Genomic DNA, 20,552 nt, shown 5'->3' on the forward strand with positions numbered 1-20,552 from the left:
ATTTAGGCTAATACTGTTTAGTTCACATGGACCAACTAATATATGCTACATGGATTGTTCTCGATTAATACCCATTCTCCAATATACACAACTTTCTAAAATGGGGGACCAATTATACAATTATACAATGTAGAGTAGAGGGAGGTTTCTTTATGGTTAAGCTCTCTTTGAGGACTTATGATAGTTATCGTACGTAGCTTTCTCTTTCTAAAAGACACCAACTATAGGAGCTTCGTCGACGAACAAAGATAAGCTTTATTGGTGAAAGAATTGAGCTTCGGATGGTACAACAACAGCCTACACAATGTCTGGTACATGATGAATAAATATCAATATATTCAACTACTATATGCATGTTTATATTTCCCATTAATTCCGAAGATATTGATTGATTTGTAGGAAGTAATTAATCTTTGAAGAGAGGGAGTGTTATAAGTTGTTGGGGAGGAGTGATCTGGCCACATTATTGGTTATCTGCAGTGTCGTCGAGACCTCCTCTTTGACCACCATCGTCAATATCAACTTTCCGGTTTGCTGCTGATGCCAACTGTAGCTGTAAGCCAACATTTCATAACTTCTTCCACTTGATTTTTTCTTTTTTACACAAGATTAATAAGATATTTACCTGCTGCTTCAGTTCTTCCTTTTCCTCGCTTAATTTCCTTTCCTGTACATGAAGAATATTAATGTTGGATTCATGTTTTGTTTAAATCTTGCATCATAAGAAATCTTCTTCACAAATTAATATACACATAAGTTAGAAGTTATAAACTAGACTTAAATCCATTGGTATTAGTTAGTTAGGTAGCGTTATCCTAGCTGCCTTATATGACATTTATTTTATGTAAAAAACTAAAACTAGTTTATGGTATTAAACTTACAAAGTAAATGATTCGTATTTTTTGGGATTCAACAACATACATATGTATAATCATACAAGGTCAGATACCCAGGAGAGAAAAAAGTTGGCCCAACAACAAATGATAGTTAATACATGTAATCATATTTTATTTGAGACAAACTATATTATTACTTGAATAATGGCTATATATATATATATATATATATATATATATATATATATATATATATATATATATATATATATATATATATATATATATATATATATATATATATTAGTTAAAAGATAGTAGTTATCTGCAAATCTCAGAAAAACAAAACAGACGGAAAAGTAGTCATCATGATGGTCAAAAAAGACCATAACCAACAATCAACAATAGAATTTTTACATTCTTTGTTCATGGTGATAACAAAACACCCAAAACAGATACCAACAATGATCAACAAAAGTTAAGCTTAATGAGGTTTCCATATGGAGAAGTAGAGTATATCATGCATACCTGTTCAAGAAAGCTTGATATTCGCTCCATCATTAACTGTGTCTGTGCAAACAAAGATTGTTTTATCAATCTACAGAGACTCAATAAGATAGCGGAACCAATTTAAATTGTTGTTCAAAGATCAATTCTGTTTCATAACTTTCCAATATAAACAGAACAGAGAATCATACCACAACAGAAGAAAACAAAAACGAAATGAGAACGTAATTATATGACAATTTGATGAGAGATGGCTTGAATAATTGGGAGCCAGAAGATCACACCTTTCTAGCACGTGTATGCATAAGAGCAGCACTAAGTTCCTCCTCTAGCTCTGTCATGTCATTCACAGAGACGACATTCCCTTTTTCATCAATACACCTATGACAATTAAAGAAGAAACACTTTTCTTTAATATAGTATTCTAAGAAGTCCCAATTGAAGAGGAAATCAATATGGTTCTAAATACATACAATTAATAAAGTCGAATAAATATAGTGGGGATCCTATGGCGAATCCAAATGACTACCGAAGGCTATCCAAACATATCTCGTAACTTTGTTTGTTTGCCATTTACATTTGCAAACAAACAAACTTGGTTCAACCATTGGGGTGCGTTGTACATCCATGAGGAGAAACAAATGACTTCTATTGTTAATCAACAATCAAACGGAGGTTACAAACCACTTACAAGTGACTAAAATGAAGAAACAAAGATCTTTGTCTTCTAAGAAAGCGCCACATAGAAGAAAAAAAAACTAGCCCTAAAATAACTACAAATCCTTGGCCTCTTTTGTCTGTGCCATGTAGACCATGTGCAGACTTTAGCGTTCAGAGATTGTTTCTTAGAATACTACATACCTAAAAAGGTTTGTGCGTCTTCTTCTGCGTCCTCTTCGTGGCGTTGTGGCACAGATGTGGACTAGAGTTTTCTAACCTCTCAAGACATTTTCTAGCCTAAAAAACCATTTTTTTTTTCGAATATTTTTTTCTTCAAATGCCTCTTTTTTTTTTGAATGCCTCCTTTTTGTAACCTCTTCAAACATTAATATTTTTTGTTTGCATGCCTTTTTTAATATTTTCCCATTATAACTACAACAAACTATAAAAGATATCAAATATATCCGTTAGTTCACACCATTTTACTTTTATTTTTTTATATTACATCATATTGTTTAAAAATTACATAATTATCCTACTGTAATTATAATACAAAATAATTTAGGTACACATTAATTATAATATAATGTCACATAAAAGAAATAAAAAAAATGGTTGCAAAAAATGAAATTGTTATATTATAATACATAAAATTTGATCTAGATTGGTTAACTATTTGTAATAAAGTCATAAAATAGCTAATTTCAAAAGATGATTTTTTATAGAAAATATTGATCAATAACAAAGGGTCTATATGATTCAGATACTGATTATCTTAAATGAATTGAAGTTTAGAGAAATTTGAATTTGGTGGTAACTTTCAGTGCTACAAAAATATAAGTATTTAAATTTCAATATTAAAAAACTATTTGATGTTGTAAAAATCAGTTTATTTAAATTTTGGTTTATTGTAGAAGCCTGCAAATGTTAAAAAAACAAACAGTCTTTTTCTTACACAGTGCAACGTTTGGGTCATCTCTTCTATGAAGGTCTGCAGATATAGTCTGTAACCTGCAAACTTTTTGTCACTGAAAAAACAAAAAACACTTAAATTCTCGTATTTAAAGAAAACCCTTTAGAAGAAAATCGCTACTTGGCTACTACTTCCGGTGGTCATTTCAGTCAAAAATCTCCACTTCAAGTGGCAAGCAAGTGGCGATTTGTAGCTTTGTCCAAAGTTCTTATGAAGATTTTCCAAAATATTGAATTGTTGTGTATAGAAGGCATTATGTATCACCTAAAAACAACATTTACAATTAAAGATTAAATATTTTGACACATTTTTAAAATTTAAAGGATTAAAGATTTAACAATTTAATATATCTATTTTGACATTTTAAAGCCTAATTGTACATTCTAATTGTAAGTTATACAAAAAGTCAATAATACCTTGTTAGGGTTTTTTTAATTTATTGACATACATTATGAAAAAAAAAATAATATATAAAATATATGAACAACTTATTTTTTTGTCAGAAAAATATGGGACAACGAAAAAGTTAAACCAAACTGACATCCTAAAAAGGATGGAAAAATGTAAACAGAAAGAAAGAAAAAAAAAAGTTTCTCGTATGGGCCTTGTTCATTTTATATTCCAAAAAGCTAAATTGTTTTGGACAAAAACTAGTCGTTATGCATCTCTATCAGGATTCACGAGTACTCGGCTAAGGCTAATCGTAAAACAAATAATTTGAGCAAGTTATATATATATATATATATATATATATATATATATATATATATATATATATATATATATATATATATATATATATAGGGTGAGGTTCAATAGAGAACCATAATTAACCAAGGAACCAAGGAACCAATCTTTTTTTCAACTTTTAAAACTTATTTTTTATCAAAAAAAAAACTAAAAATACAGAAATTCATAACTTTTTATCATTTTTCCAATGACATCAAATTCGAATTTTTTTTTTTACGTCAAATTCACAATGTGAATCTTTGAAAATTCACAATGTGAATCCGGATTCACACGGTGAATCCGAAAAATATTTTTCACATTTACAATGTTAATATATGAATTTTGATATTTTTAGACTTTTTTTCGATAAAGAATAAGCTCTAGAAATTGAAAAAAAAAATTGGTTCCTTGAAGAACCAATAATAATGGTTCTCTATTGAACTTTTCTCTCTCTCTCTCTCTCTCTCTCTCTCTCTCTCTATATATATATATATATATATATATATATATATATATATATATATATATATATATATATATATGAAAAATATCATAAGTTCACAACAGATCGAATAGATATATATTATATTTTCAAATGTCAAATTATTTCAAATTCTAAAATTATTTGATTAATATTTCAAACAGATGATTTATATTGATTAGTTAGGTTAGGTTATTTCATCAAATTAAACAACTACCATTAAATCATGGCTACCAGCAAGTGGCGATTTGTAGCTTTGTCCAAAGTTCTTATGAAGATTTTCCAAAATATTGAATTGTTGTGTATAGAAGGCATTATGTATCACCTAAAAACAACATTTACAATTAAAGATTAAATATTTTGACACATTTTTAAAATTTAAAGGATTAAAGATTTAACAATTTAATATATCTATTTTGACCTTTTAAAGCCTAATTGTACATTGTAATTGTAAGTTATACAAAAAGTCAATAATACCTTGTTAGGGTTTTTTTAATTTATTGACATACATTATGAAAATATATATATATATATATAAAATATATTAACAACTTATTTTTTTGTCAGAAAAATATGGGACAACGAAAAAGTTAACCCAAACTGACATCCTAAAAAGGATGGAAAAATGTAAACAGAAAGAAGAAAAAAAAAAGTTTAAGACTTGTATAGGCCTTGTTCATTTTATATTCCAAAAAGCTAAATTGTTTTGGACAAAAACTAGTCGTTATGCATCTCTATCAGGATTCACGAGTACTCGGCTAAGGCTAATCGTAAAACAAATAATTTGAGCAAGTTATATATATATATATATATATATATATATATATATATATATATATATATATATATATATATATATATAAGGTGAAGTTCAATAGAGAACCATAATTAACCAAGGAACCAATCTTTTTTTCAACTTTTAAAACTTATTTTTTATCAAAAAAAAAAAAAAACTAAAAATACAGAAATATATAACTTTTTATCATTTTTCCAATGACATCAAATTCGAATTTTTTTTTTTTTACGTCAAATTCACAATGTGAATCTTTGAAAATTCACAATGTGAATCCGGATTCACACGGTGAATCCGAAAAATATTTTTGACATTCACAATGTTAATATATGTTATGGAGGGGTCTTAAAACAAATTAATCCAAGTAATAAACAAGAAGTATATTTAGTTAGATTTTATTCAGGAAAATGGTCTGAGTCTCAAAAGAATTATGCTACTACTGCCAAGGAAATCCTAGCAATAGTAAAATGTGTTTTAAAATTTCAAGATGATCTTTACAATCAACAATTTACTGTAATTACTGATTGTCAAGCAGCAAAATTTATGTTTAATAAAGATTTTAAACATGATGTGTCTAAACAAATGTTTGCCAGATGGCAAGCTCATTTAGCACCATTTGATTTTACAATAATATATAGAAAAGGTGAAGATAATAGTCTTCCTGATTTTCTAACTAGAGAATTTTTAAATGAGCAATATGCATTTAAGACAATTATCAAATGATGTTTATAATACGAGAAACTCAATTAAAGAGACTGAAGTTGAATTAACCAACTTATTGGATAATATGCCAACAACAGACACAAATATCCTTGATAGTATTCGCCATACTAAGCGAATTAGTTTATTAAGATTCAGACTTATAGGCCTAAGAGCTCACAATTCTTAAAGCAACAGAAGGATAATAATCCTTCTTTCTCAAAAATAGTTTCAGAGGAAGACAATGATGATTCCTCAGAATATATTTTAACCCCACACAAAGATTTAATAATTCTTTTGGAGGAAAAGGATATCATGCTATATTTTAAGGATAATGATGATCCATGGAATTTATTTTCCAGATATCTGGATACTGCGTCATACGCAGCATGTTCTTATAAATCACGAAATTATTACGAGAATATACTAATTTCTACAGGTACATGTGAAATTTCACATTTCTCCTCTGCAGGAGATAAAAAAAGTTTATAACTTTAGCAAAGTAATATTCAAGAGGATTATATCTGCAGAAGAATGGGGTTTAAGCACCCTCAGGGAAAGAGAATTTCTCCACCCTGAACAAAAAATCTTAATAAAATACAATTTCTGGGATTATATCGATAGCTTTTATAAAGCTTTTCTTTATGAAAATCCAAAAAAGAAGCATTCTTGGTTTTTCAAAATATGTGACCAAGTTTATAAACAAAAGTTGCCAAATTGGTTTACACAATGGTGGACATCATATGGTCCAAGTGTTCAAATTCTACCTGAACCATTCAAATCTTTATATATTGAATGGTTACATGTAGCTCCTAAATATAAGGAAGCTCTTGAACATTCCAATGGGGAAGAGAAGTAATACCTACTCTCCATTTTTTCATAGAATTTTCAATTCCCTGGATCTGGAAATGGATCCCAGAAGTGGATTATAGTCCCAATCAGTTCCCATCTTTACAAAGGTCATACCTTACAAAATTTTGGGCAAAGATGTTGCAAAAAGATCCGGTCTCAAATGAGATAAATTCTAAACAAACGATTGATAATATCAATCAAGCAATTTCAAAATATAAATCCCAAAAAGAATTTTTATCCCATAAGGAACAATCCATCAGTTTTAATCCTTATGAAAAAGCATTGAACTCCATCAAAGCACAGGGAAATTCCTCGCCATCAAAAGATGAAATTATCAAGACCTATTTCCGACAAATGAAAGAAGATCTGCTTCAAAACATCAATAAACAATCGTCAGACAGCTCCATGTTATCTACAGGCAATGATGATAATTGTCTTGCAGGCGAATCTCAGCCAATTGATGATAACAATGACATTATGGATGAATTTACGGTCGAAGATGCTTTTGCCACTATTGAAGATATAATATTGGAAAAGCTACAAAAGAAGAAGACAAAAACTTAATAAGTTTACGGTGAAAATTCCTACACCTGTTATTTGCTTTTATAAAGCAACAATAATAGAGGCATCTTATCAGCCAGTTGTCACAATGCACTCGATAGTGCACTCAATTATTATTCTGTAACATTTTATAGTTTTTAATCTTTGTTTGAAGTCCGGGCCTATATATATAGGCTATTATGTTTACATATTTTGTATCTTGGAAGAGTTCTTCCTATCCTTTGCTTACTCTCTCTTCTTGTAAAAATATTCTGAAGCAATAAAATAAGTTTTAAAGTATTACCGGTGCATCCATCTTGCGTTGATTGTGTTTCCCCTAATTCTTGTAAGTTTTCATTACTTATACTTTATTATTGTTTGTACTAGCCTAATGATAGGCTAAACCCTTTTAAGTGTTAATTAATCTCATGGAATTATGGCTTTACTAATCTGGTAGAAACCTTCGGTATCATATAGTTATTTGAAATACAAAAGTCTAGGTTGATAACATGTAATTTAATTTGAAATGTTTTACCATTAGTCGTGATGTTGCCCGCTTTTTAGCCGAAGTTTGGCGTTGTTAGGGCTGTTTGTCATTGACTCGGTATACCTTAACGTTTCAAATCAAATTATTTGTTATTGTAAATAATCCTATGACTGTATTTTGGCATAACTATATGGTACCCCTGGGCCTTCTCTGTGCTTTATGGTATCAGAGCCATGTGTTTCATAAGATTATTTAACACTTATTTTCCAAATGAATTTTCACATGTTCAAAAGGAATAATAGAAATAATGTTAAAAATCAAATAAATGAAGAATATGAAATACCAAAACAATTAGACTTGTTAAACAAATGGACAATTCCTAGAATACAACCAAAAGCTTTATATGAGCTAGGTACTTTTGAAGAATTAGGTTTTATACAATCAGTTAAAACAACTGAAGAAAATTTAACAATGAATCAAGATGACATGGTTGTTAAATTATTAACATATGAAGATATTCATAGATATCAATATACTCATAATTATCTTCATATAGGATTAGTGCAAATTGCTTTTAAACCTTTAACTTTACAAGGTTTACCAGAAAGTTTTTTAGCTGTATTACGTGATGGTCGTAATATGAATTGGAAACAATCTTTAATGGGAATAATACAGTCCAGTCTGACCAATGGTCCAGTATATTTTAATGTTTATCCTAATTTACAGTTATCATTATCTGATGTTAATATATTAGATGCTTTAACTTTAAATGTTAAAACAAATGGATACAATTATATGCCAGGATCTGAATTAATATGTATATGCTATAGAATATACTACAGGCCTTTAAAAACAATGAACCCTAGGTGTAAAAAATCTAACAAACCTAATAATGAAACTATTTTAATAGAAAGTAATTTTGATATGTCTAAAATAACCACTAGAAAAGCTATTAAGTGGGATGAAATAGATTTTCCAAAAAATTGGGTCTTGGAGGGAGCGGTTCCTCCTCAACCAAAAATAAATAATAAAATTACAGAAATTATACAAACATCGGAAGGAAGAATTCAAATAGAATTCGATAATGATGATGGAGAAATACCTCTATTAAGAAGATGTAGATCAACTAGATCACTATATTCTCATATATCACCTTTAGAATATAAGGTAGAAACTCCTTCCCGATGTTCTACGTCTCAATTAGACAAGAAAATAAATCAATTAAATATAAAAGAAAATATAGTCCAAGGTGTCTATGAAGAGGATCCTACTGCCTCAGAAATGAATTTTCCAATTTAATGGATAGAGAAGAAATAATAAATTTTAGTCCGGGATCACCGGCAAGATCAATAATTTATAATGAATTTAATACAGAAAAATGGAAGCCTTTTAAAACTTGGTTATTCCAAGAATTTTCAAAAGAAGAATTAACAATTATACAAGATGAGTTTTATTCTTATTTATCAAAAATTAACAAAATTATATATTTTGTTCCATGGTTTTTTCATAAGTATATAATTAATTATTTAAACATGATAGAAAGAGAATATACTCTTACAAATGGAAATATACAAAAATCGATTTTTCCACCACAACAAAGTTTTCAAATTTCCAGGGAAAATATAAGTTTAAAGTTCTCGGCTTATAAAAAATTAGTTGAAAGTAATACTTTACAGGTAACCGTAGAACATATTAACCAATTAATACAACAAAATAATTTTACAAATTTATATTCTATAATTCTTGGAGAAAAAATTCTTTCTATAGAAGAAAAGGTAGAAAGCATATATAAAATTATCGAACAATCTCAAATGGAGAAAACAAAGCCGAATAAAGAAAAAATAATAGCAACTTTCCAACCTCCTCCGAAAATAAAAGATTTTAAATTTAAAAATGAAACAAAACTAGATCAAATTTTAGAAAAATTAAAAAAACCTGAAAATTTAAGTGTAAATACTTTAAACAGAATTAAAGAATCAGATTATAATTCTGAGTCTGAATCCGAACAAGATAAACGTATTAATAAAATAAAATATGAGAGTTATGATGGTAAATTTGCTAGAAAACCCGTCCAATCTAAATATTATTATAATAGACCCACTCCTCAAGATGTTTTATTTGAAGAACAAGAGTTTATTCAGGATAATAGTTACAATGGTAAGAACGTCTATGAATGGAATTTAGATGGTTTTACAGAGAGACAAATATATTTGTTAACTCAAAGAATGACTTTATATGCTACTAGTGCAAAACAATTAGGAAATACTGATTTAACAGTTGCTCAAATGATAATAGCAGGTTTTACTGGCCAATTAAAAGGCTGGTGGGATAATTATTTACACGAATCAGATAAGATTCAAATTTATAATGCTACCAAAATAGTTACTAATCAAATTAAAAATGAAGATGGCACTTCAACTTCTGCACAAACAATAGTTCAAGATGTAGTTTATACACTCCTTTTAAGTATAATTGAACATTTTTCGGGTAAATGGTCAAATAATTCTGGTAATACTAGAACTTTACTAAATGGTATGAAATGTAAAACCTTAACTTCATTTAGATGGTATAAAGATACTTTTATGAGCAGAGTATTAGAATTAGATGATTGTAATTCTAGTTATTGGAAACAAAAATTTATTGATAGTCTTCCAAACCTTTTTGCTGAAAGGGTTAGGAAACAACTACAGGGAAATCATCCTCAAATTCCTTATGAAAATTATTCATATGGAAAACTTATCGGAATATGTACACAAGAAGGTCTAGCCTTGTGCAATGAAATAAAATTGAATCAACAGATAAAAAAACAACGCCTCACTGAGAGACAACAATTAGGCCATTTTTGTGAACAATTTGGTATTGATACTTTAAAAAATAAAAAGAGATCAAAAAGGGAATATATCCCTAAAAAATTTAAAAAATATAGTGAAAACCAAAAACAATATAGATCTAAAAGAAAGTCTTTTAGAAAAGAAAAACATAATAAAAAGAAGAAAGATAATCCACCAACTTGTTATAAATGTGGTCGAATTGGTCATTTTGCCAATAAATGTAAAATAAAGAAAAAGATTAATAACTTAAATCTAGATGACAATATAAAAGAGATATTGAAAGAAATTCTTTTAAATAACTCGGAAGAATCCTCATCTGATGATGAAATAAATAATATAAAATCTGAAGAAGAGATTTATACATCAAGTAGTTCTAATGAAGAAGAAGAAAATAATTGCTTTTGTGTAGATAAAAATAATTGCTCATGTGATGATGAAATATATAATATTCAATCACAATTTCAGGATAATTTACAAATAAACGTTTTAGACAAAGATATTTTATCTATTTTAAAAAATATAGATGATTCCGAATTAAGATCACAAATCATTGATCAAATAATAAATAATCAAAGAAATACTCAGGTTAATGAACCAATTTATTCTATGAAGGAGATAGATCAAAGATTAAAAATGAAAAATAATATTTCATTAAATACTACCATCATGGATTACACACAAGAAATCAATAATTTAAAAAATGAAATTATTTTTCTAAAAAACAATCATAATAAGTTAGAAAATAGAGTCATTACTCTTGAAAAAGAATCTCATAATAGTAAAACATCAACTTCAAATAATGAGTCAAATGAATTCTTAAGTGCTATGGAATTAGTTACATCCCAAAAATGGTAGGTCAAAATAAAATTAATAATTGGAGAATATTATCGAAAAGAATTTATTGCTCTTGTTGACAGCGGGGCAGATATAAACTGTATACAGGAAGGCTTAATTCCTGTCAAATATTTTGAAAAATCCACCCATGTAATTCGCACAGTCAGTGGAGAAAAATTGAATATCAATTATAAATTGTCTAATGCAAAGATTTGTAATAATAAAGTTTGTATTCCACTAAACTTTACAATAATTAAGAATATGTCCCACAATGAAATCATTTTAGGCACTCCATTTTTACAAAAAATATTGCCGTTTGGAGTTAATGAAAAGGGAATCCTAGGCAATTTTCAAAATTATGAAGTATTTTTTGAATTTATTACAAAGCCTTTTACTCGTTGGATAGATCTTATAGATTTGAAAACGAAACAAATAAACTTTTTAAAAGAAGAAATTTTAATAATAAACATAGATGAAAAATTACAAAATCCAAAGTTACAAGAAAAAATTAATAATTTAAGAAATAAATTTATTCTAAAAATATGTTCCGATCATCCTAATGCCTTTTGGGAAAGAAAGAAACATATAATTCCTCTTCCATATGAAGACAATTTTGATGAAAGAAATATTCCAACCAAGGCTCGTCCTTGTCAAATGAATCACGACTATTTGGACCTTTGTAAAAAAGAAATATCTTCTTTACTAAGCAAAAATTTAATTAGACCTTCTAAATCAGCTTGGTCTTGCACTGCTTTTTATGTTAATAAACATTCAGAACAAGAAAGAGGAATTCCTAGACTAGTAATAAATTATAAGCCTTTAAATAAAGTTTTAAAGTGGATTAGGTATCCAATTCCAAATAAAAAAGATTTAATAGATAGATTAAATACTGCAATCATATTTTCAAAATTTGATTTGAAATCAGGATATTGGCAAATTCAAATTGATGAAAAGGATCGATATAAGACTGCTTTTAATGTTCCTTTTGGTCAATATGAATGGAATGTTATGCCATTTGGTTTAAAAAATGCACCTTCTGAATTTCAGAATATTATGAATGATATTTTTTATCCTCATAGCAATTGCATGATAGTTTATATCGATGATATCTTAGTTTTTTCTAAAACCATTGAAGATCATTTTACACATTTAAATCTTTTTCAACAAATTATAGAAAAAAATGGTTTGGTTATATCCCAACCCAAAATGGTTTTATTTCAATCCAAAATCAGATTTCTTGGCCACAATATAGAAAAAGGACATATAATTCCAATAAATAGAAGTATAGAGTTTGCTTCTAAATTTCCTGACAAAATTATTGATAAAACTCAATTACAAAGATTTTTAGGAAGTTTAAATTATATATCTTCTTTTTATAAAGATTTAGTTAAAGATACGGCTATCTTATATGATAGACTAAAAAAGAAACCTGTCCCATGGACTGATCTTCATACTCAAGCAGTCCAAAGAATAAAAGAAAAGGTAAAATTGTTACCTTGTTTGTCTTTAGCAAATCCAAATTGGGAAAAAATTGTTGAAACCGATGCCTCCAATATAGGTTATAGAGGGGTCTTAAAACAAATTAATCCAAGTAATAAACAAGAAGTATATTTAGTTAGATTTTATTCAGGAAAATGGTCTGAGTCTCAAAAGAATTATGCTACTACTGCCAAGGAAATCCTAGCAATAGTAAAATGTGTTTTAAAATTTCAAGATGATCTTTACAATCAACAATTTACTGTAATTACTGATTGTCAAGCAGCAAAATTTATGTTTAATAAAGAATTTAAACATGATGTGTCTAAACAAATGTTTGCCAGATGGCAAGCTCATTTAGCACCATTTGATTTTACAATAATATATAGAAAAGGTGAAGATAATAGTCTTCCTGATTTTCTAACTAGAGAATTTTTAAATGAGCAATATGCATTTAAGACAATTATCAAATGATGTTTCTAATACGAGAAACTCAATTAAAGAGACTGAAGTTGAATTAACCAACTTATTGGATAATATGCCAACAACAGACACAAATATCCTTGATAGTATTCGCCATACTAAGCGAATTAGTTTATTAAGATTCAGACTTATAGGCCTAAGAGCTCATCTTAGGTTTTTGAAGAATAAACATATACTACTTTTGAATTGAATTTTGCAGAATGATCCCCAATAAGGGAAGAGGTGGCTACCCTAATAGAGGTGGCAGAGGAAGAGGATCATATCCTCTTATTCAACAGGGAAAAAATTTATTAATGGCTGAAAATATTGTTTCTCAACCATCATCATCCAATATGCCGAAACCTGGAGATCCGCTATACTCGGCTTTCCAACAATTCTTAAAGCAACAGAAGGATAATAATCCTTCTTTCTCAAAAATAGTTTCAGAGGAAGACAATGATGATTCCTCAGAATATATTTTAACCCCACACAAAGATTTAATAATTCTTTTGGAGGAAAAGGATATCATGCTATATTTTAAGGATAATGATGATCCATGGAATTTATTTTCCAGATATCTGGATACTGCGTCATACGCAGCATGTTCTTATAAATCACGAAATTATTACGAGAATATACTAATTTCTACAGGTACATGTGAAATTTCACATTTCTCCTCTGCAGGAGATAAAAAAGTTTATAACTTTAGCAAAGTAATATTCAAGAGGATTATATCTGCAGAAGAATGGGGTTTAAGCACCCTCAGGGAAAGAGAATTTCTCCACCCTGAACAAAAAATCTTAATAAAATACAATTTCTGGGATTATATCGATAGCTTTTATAAAGCTTTTCTTTATGAAAATCCAAAAAAGAAGCATTCTTGGTTTTTCAAAATATGTGACCAAGTTTATAAACAAAAGTTGCCAAATTGGTTTACACAATGGTGGACATCATATGATCCAAGTGTTCAAATTCTACCTGAACCATTCAAATCTTTATATGTTGAATGGTTACATGTAGCTCCTAAATATAAGGAAGCTCTTGAACATTCCAATGGGGGAAGAGAAGTAATACCTACTCTCCATTTCTTCATAGAATTTTCAATTCCCTGGATCTGGAAATGGATCCCAGAAGTGGATTATAGTCCCAATCAGTTCCCATCTTTACAAAGGTCATACCTTACAAAATTTTGGGCAAAGATGTTGCAAAAAGATCCGGTCTCAAATGAGATAAATTCTAAACAAACGATTGATAATATCAATCAAGCAATTTCAAAATATAAATCCCAAAAAGAATTTTTATCCCATAAGGAACAATCCATCAGTTTTAATCCTTATGAAAAAGCATTGAACTCCATCAAAGCACAGGGAAATTCCTCGCCATCAAAAGATGAAATTATCAAGACCTATTTCCGTCAAATGAAAGAAGATCTGCTTCAAAACATCAATAAACAATCGTCAGACAGCTCCATGTTATCTACAGGCAATGATGATAATTGTCTTGCAGGCGAATCTCAGCCAATTGATGATAACAATGACATTATGGATGAATTTACGGTCGAAGATGCTTTTGCCACTATTGAAGATATAATATTGGAAAAGCTACAAAAGAAGAAGACAAAAACTTAATAAGTTTACGGTGAAAATTCCTACACCTGTTATTTGCTTTTATAAAGCAACAATAATAGAGGCATCTTATCAGCCAGTTGTCACAATGCACTCGATAGTGCACTCAATTATTATTCTGTAACATTTTATAGTTTTTAATCTTTGTTTGAAGTCCGGGCCTATATATATAGGCTATTATGTTTACATATGGGGTATCTTGGAAGAGTTCTTCCTATCCTTTGCTTACTCTCTCTTCTTGTAAAAATATTCTGAAGCAATAAAATAAGTTTTAAAGTATTACTGGTGCATCCATCTTGCGTTGATTGTGTTTCCCCTAATTCTTGTAAGTTTTCATTACTTATACTTTATTATTGTTTGTACTAGCCTAATGATAGGCTAAACCCTTTTAAGTGTTAATTAATCTCATGGAATTATGGCTTTACTAATCTGGTAGAAACCTTCGGTATCATATAGTTATTTGAAATACAAAAGTCTAGGTTGATAACATGTAATTTAATTTGAAATGTTTTACCATTAGTCGTGATGTTGCCCGCTTTTTAGCCGAAGTTTGGCGTTGTTAGGGCTGTTTGTCATTGACTCGGTATACATTAACGTTTCAAATCAAATTATTTGTTATTGTAAATAATCCTATGACTGTATTTTGGCATAACTATATGGTACCCCTGGGCCTTCTCTGTGTTTAACAAGTCTAATTGTTTTGGTATTTCATATTCTTCATTTATTTGATTTTTAACATTATTTCTATTATTCCTTTTGAACATGTGAAAATTCATTTGGAAAATAAGTGTTAAATAATCTTATGAAACACATGGCTCTGATACCATAAAGCACAGAGAAGGCCCAGGGGTACCATATAGTTATGCCAAAATACAGTCATAGGATTATTTACAATAACAAATAATTTGATTTGAAACGTTAATGTATACCGAGTCAATGACAAACAGCCCTAACAACGCCAAACTTCGGCTAAAAAGCGGGCAACATCACGACTAATGGTAAAACATTTCAAATTAAATTACATGTTATCAACCTAAACTTTTGTATTTCAAATAACTATATGATACCGAAGGTTTCTACCAGATTAGTAAAGCCATAATTCCATGAGATTAATTAACACTTAAAAGGGTTTAGCCTATCATTAGGCTAGTACAAACAATAATAAAGTATAAGTAATGAAAACTTACAAGAATTAGGGGAAACACAATCAACGCAAGATGGATGCACCAGTAATACTTTAAAACTTATTTTATTGCTTCAGAATATTTTTACAAGAAGAGAGAGTAAGCAAAGGATAGGAAGAACTCTTCCAAGATACAAAATATGTAAACATAATAGCCTATATATATAGGCCCGGACTTCAAACAAAGATTAAAAACTATAAAATGTTACAGAAAAATAATTGAGTGCACAATCGAGTGCATTGTGACAACTGGCTGATAAGATGCCTCTATTATTGTTGCTTTATAAAAGCAAATAACAGGTGTAGGAATTTTCACCGTAAACTTATTAAGTTTTTGTCTTCTTCTTTTGTAGCTTTTCCAATATTATATCTTCAATAGTGGCAAAAGCATCTTCGACCGTAAATTCATCCATAATGTCATTGTTATCATCAATTGGCTGAGATTCGCCTGCAAGACAATTATCATCATTGCATGTAGATAACATGGAGCTGTCTGACGATTGTTTATTGATGTTTTGAAGCAGATCTTCTTTCATTTGACGGAAATAGGTCTTGATAATTTCATCTTTTGATGGCGAGGAATTTCCCTGTGCTTTGATGGAGTTCAATGCTTTTTCATAAGGATTAAAACTGATGGATTGTTCCTTATGGGATAAAAATTCTTTTTGGGATTTATATTTTGAAATTGCTTGATCGATATTATCAATCGTTTGTTTAGAATTTATCTCATTTGAGACCGGATCTTTTTGCAACATCTTTGCCCAAAATTTTGTAAGGTATGACCTTTGTAAAGATGGGAACTGATTGGGACTATAATCCACTTCTGGGATCCATTTCCAGATCCAGGGAATTGAAAATTCTATGAAAAAATGGAGAGTAGGTATTACTTCCCTTCCCCCATTGGAATGTTCAAGAGCTTCCTTATATTTAGGAGCTACATGTAACCATTCAACATATAAAGATTTGAATGGTTCAGGTAGAATTTGAACACTTGGACCATATGATGTCCACCATTGTGTAAACCAATTTGGCAACTTTTGTTTATAAACTTGGTCACATATTTTGAAAAACCAAGAATGCTTCTTTTTTGGATTTTCATAAAGAAAAGCTTTATAAAAGCTATCGATATAATCCCAGAAATTGTATTTTATTAAGATTTTTTGTTCAGGGTGGAGAAATTCTCTTTCCCTGAGGGTGCTTAAACCCCATTCTTCTGCAGATATAATCCTCTTGAATATTACTTTGCTAAAGTTATAAACTTTTTTTATCTCCTGCAGAGGAGAAATGTGAAATTTCACATGTACCTGTAGAAATTAGTATATTCTCGTAATAATTTCGTGATTTATAAGAACATGCTGCGTATGACGCAGTATCCAGATATCTGGAAAATAAATTCCATGGATCATCATTATCCTTAAAATATAGCATGATATCCTTTTCCTCCAAAAGAATTATTAAATCTTTGTGTGGGGTTAAAATATATTCTGAGGAATCATCATTGTCTTCCTCTGAAACTATTTTTGAGAAAGAAGGATTATTATCCTTCTGTTGCTTTACGAATTGTGAGCTCTTAGGCCTATAAGTCTGAATCTTAATAAACTAATTCGCTTAGTATGGCGAATACTATCAAGGATATTTGTGTCTGTTGTTGGCATATTATCCAATAAGTTGGTTAATTCAACTTCAGTCTCTTTAATTGAGTTTCTCGTATTAGAAACATCATTTGATAATTGTCTTAAATGCATATTGCTCATTTAAAAATTCTCTAGTTAGAAAATCAGGAAGACTATTATCTTCACCTTTTCTATATATTATTGTAAAATCAAATGGTGCTAAATGAGCTTGCCATCTGGCAAACATTTGTTTAGACACATCATGTTTAAAATCTTTATTAAACATAAATTTTGCTGCTTGACAATCAGTAATTACAGTAAATTGTTGATTGTAAAGATCATCTTGAAATTTTAAAACACATTTTACTATTGCTAGGATTTCCTTGGCAGTAGTAGCATAATTCTTTTGAGACTCAGACCATTTTCCTGAATAAAATCTAACTAAATATACTTCTTGTTTATTACTTGGATTAATTTGTTTTAAGACCCCTTCATAACCTATATTGGAGGCATCGGTTTCAACAATTTTTTCCCAATTTGGATTTGCTAAAGACAAACAAGGTAACAATTTTACCTTTTCTTTTATTCTTTGGACTGCTTGAGTATGAAGATCAGTCCATGGGACAGGTTTCTTTTTTAGTCTATCATATAAGATAGCCGTATCTTTAACTAAATCTTTATAAAAAGAAGATATATAATTTAAACTTCCTAAAAATCTTTGTAATTGAGTTTTATCAATAATTTTGTCAGGAAATTTAGAAGCAAACTCTATACTTCTATTTATTGGAATTATATGTCATTTTTCTATATTGTGGCCAAGAAATCTGATTTTGGATTGAAATAAAACCATTTTGGGTTGGGATATAACCAAACCATTTTTTTCTATAATTTGTTGAAAAAGATTTAAATGTGTAAAATGATCTTCAATGGTTTTAGAAAAAACTAAGATATCATCGATATAAACTATCATGCAATTGCTATGAGGATAAAAAATATCATTCATAATATTCTGAAATTCAGAAGGTGCATTTTTTAAACCAAATGGCATAACATTCCATTCATATTGACCAAAAGGAACATTAAAAGCAGTCTTATATCGATCCTTTTCATCAATTTGAATTTGCCAATATCCTGATTTCAAATCAAATTTTGAAAATATGATTGCAGTATTTAATCTATCTATTAACTCTTTTTTATTTGGAATTGGATACCTAATCCACTTTAAAACTTTATTTAAAGGCTTATAATTTATTACTAGTCTAGGAATTCCTCTTTCTTGTTCTGAATGTTTATTAACATAAAAAGCAGTGCAAGACCAAGCTGATTTAGAAGGTCTAATTAAATTTTTGCTTAGTAAAGAAGATATTTCTTTTTTACAAAGGTCCAAATAGTCGTGATTCATTTGACAAGGACGAGCCTTGGTTGGAATATTTCTTTCATCAAAATTGTCTTCATATGGAAGAGGAATTATATGTTTCTTTCTTTCCCAAAAGGCATTAGGATGATCGGAACATATTTTTAGAATAAATTTATTTCTTAAATTATTAATTTTTTCTTGTAACTTTGGATTTTGTAATTTTTCATCTATGTTTATTATTAAAATTTCTTCTTTTAAAAAGTTTATTTGTTTCGTTTTCAAATCTATAAGATCTATCCAACGAGTAAAAGGCTTTGTAATAAATTCAAAAAATACTTCATAATTTTGAAAATTGCCTAGGATTCCCTTTTCATTAACTCCAAACGGCAATATTTTTTGTAAAAATGGAGTGCCTAAAATGATTTCATTGTGGGACATATTCTTAATTATTGTAAAGTTTAGTGGAATACAAACTTTATTATTACAAATCTTTGCATTAGACAATTTATAATTGATATTCAATTTTTCTCCACTGACTGTGCGAATTACATGGGTGGATTTTTCAAAATATTTGACAGGAATTAAGCCTTCCTGTATACAGTTTATATCTGCCCCGCTGTCAACAAGAGCAATAAATTCTTTTCGATAATATTCTCCAATTATTAATTTTATTTTGACCTACCATTTTTGGGATGTAACTAATTCCATAGCACTTAAGAATTCATTTGACTCATTATTTGAAGTTGATGTTTTACTATTATGAGATTCTTTTTCAAGAGTAATGACTCTATTTTCTAACTTATTATGATTGTTTTTTAGAAAAATAATTTCATTTTTTAAATTATTGATTTCTTGTGTGTAATCCATGATGGTAGTATTTAATGAAATATTATTTTTCATTTTTAATCTTTGATCTATCTCCTTCATAGAATAAATTGGTTCATTAACCTGAGTATTTCTTTGATTATTTATTATTTGATCAATGATTTGTGATCTTAATTCGGAATCATCTATATTTTTTAAAATAGATAAAATATCTTTGTCTAAAACGTTTATTTGTAAATTATCCTGAAATTGTGATTGAATATTATATATTTCATCATCACATGAGCAATTATTTTTATCTACACAAAAGCAATTATTTTCTTCTTCTTCATTAGAACTACTTGATGTATAAATCTCTTCTTCAGATTTTATATTATTTATTTCATCATCAGATGAGGATTCTTCCGAGTTATTTAAAAGAATTTCTTTCAATTTCTCTTTTATATTGTCATCTAGATTTAAGTTATTAATCTTTTTCTTTATTTTACATTTATTGGCAAAATGACCAATTCGACCACATTTATAACAAGTTGGTGGATTATCTTTCTTCTTTTTATTATGTTTTTCTTTTCTAAAAGACTTTCTTTTAGATCTATATTGTTTTTGGTTTTCACTATATTTTTTAAATTTTTTAGGGATATATTCCCTTTTTGATCTCTTTTTATTTTTTAAAGTATCAATACCAAATTGTTCACAAAAATGGCCTAATTGTTGTCTCTCAGTGAGGCGTTGTTTTTTTATCTGTTGATTCAATTTTATTTCATTGCACAAGGCTAGACCTTCTTGTGT

At 28.7% G+C, this 20,552-nt stretch overlaps 1 protein-coding gene across 3 annotated transcripts in view; it reads right to left on the minus strand.

The window, feature by feature from the left end:
* Positions 1-235: 235 nt before the first annotated feature.
* LOC145108081 (agamous-like MADS-box protein AGL27) overlaps positions 236-20,552 on the minus strand; it is a 40,072-nt gene continuing 19,755 nt past the window's right edge. Inside the window, exons 2-5 of one of the 3 annotated variants that reach the window (XM_079045072.1) lie at positions 1,628-1,724; positions 1,365-1,400; positions 626-667; positions 236-553 (exon numbers count right to left, since the gene is read on the minus strand). In XM_079045072.1, the coding sequence (XP_078901198.1) occupies positions 464-553; positions 626-667; positions 1,365-1,400; positions 1,628-1,724 (265 nt within the window). In that variant the 3' untranslated portion in view covers positions 236-463. Of the gene's footprint in view, positions 554-625; positions 668-1,364; positions 1,407-1,627; positions 1,725-20,552 lie in introns of all 3 variants that reach the window. The other 2 variants (XM_079045071.1, XM_079045070.1) reach the window with 2 other exon arrangements.

Source organism: Lactuca virosa, chromosome 4 (assembly GCF_052849685.1).
Source record: "Lactuca virosa cultivar CGN04683 chromosome 4, Lactuca_virosa_CGN04683_v6, whole genome shotgun sequence".
Lineage (NCBI taxonomy): Eukaryota > Viridiplantae > Streptophyta > Magnoliopsida > Asterales > Asteraceae > Lactuca > Lactuca virosa.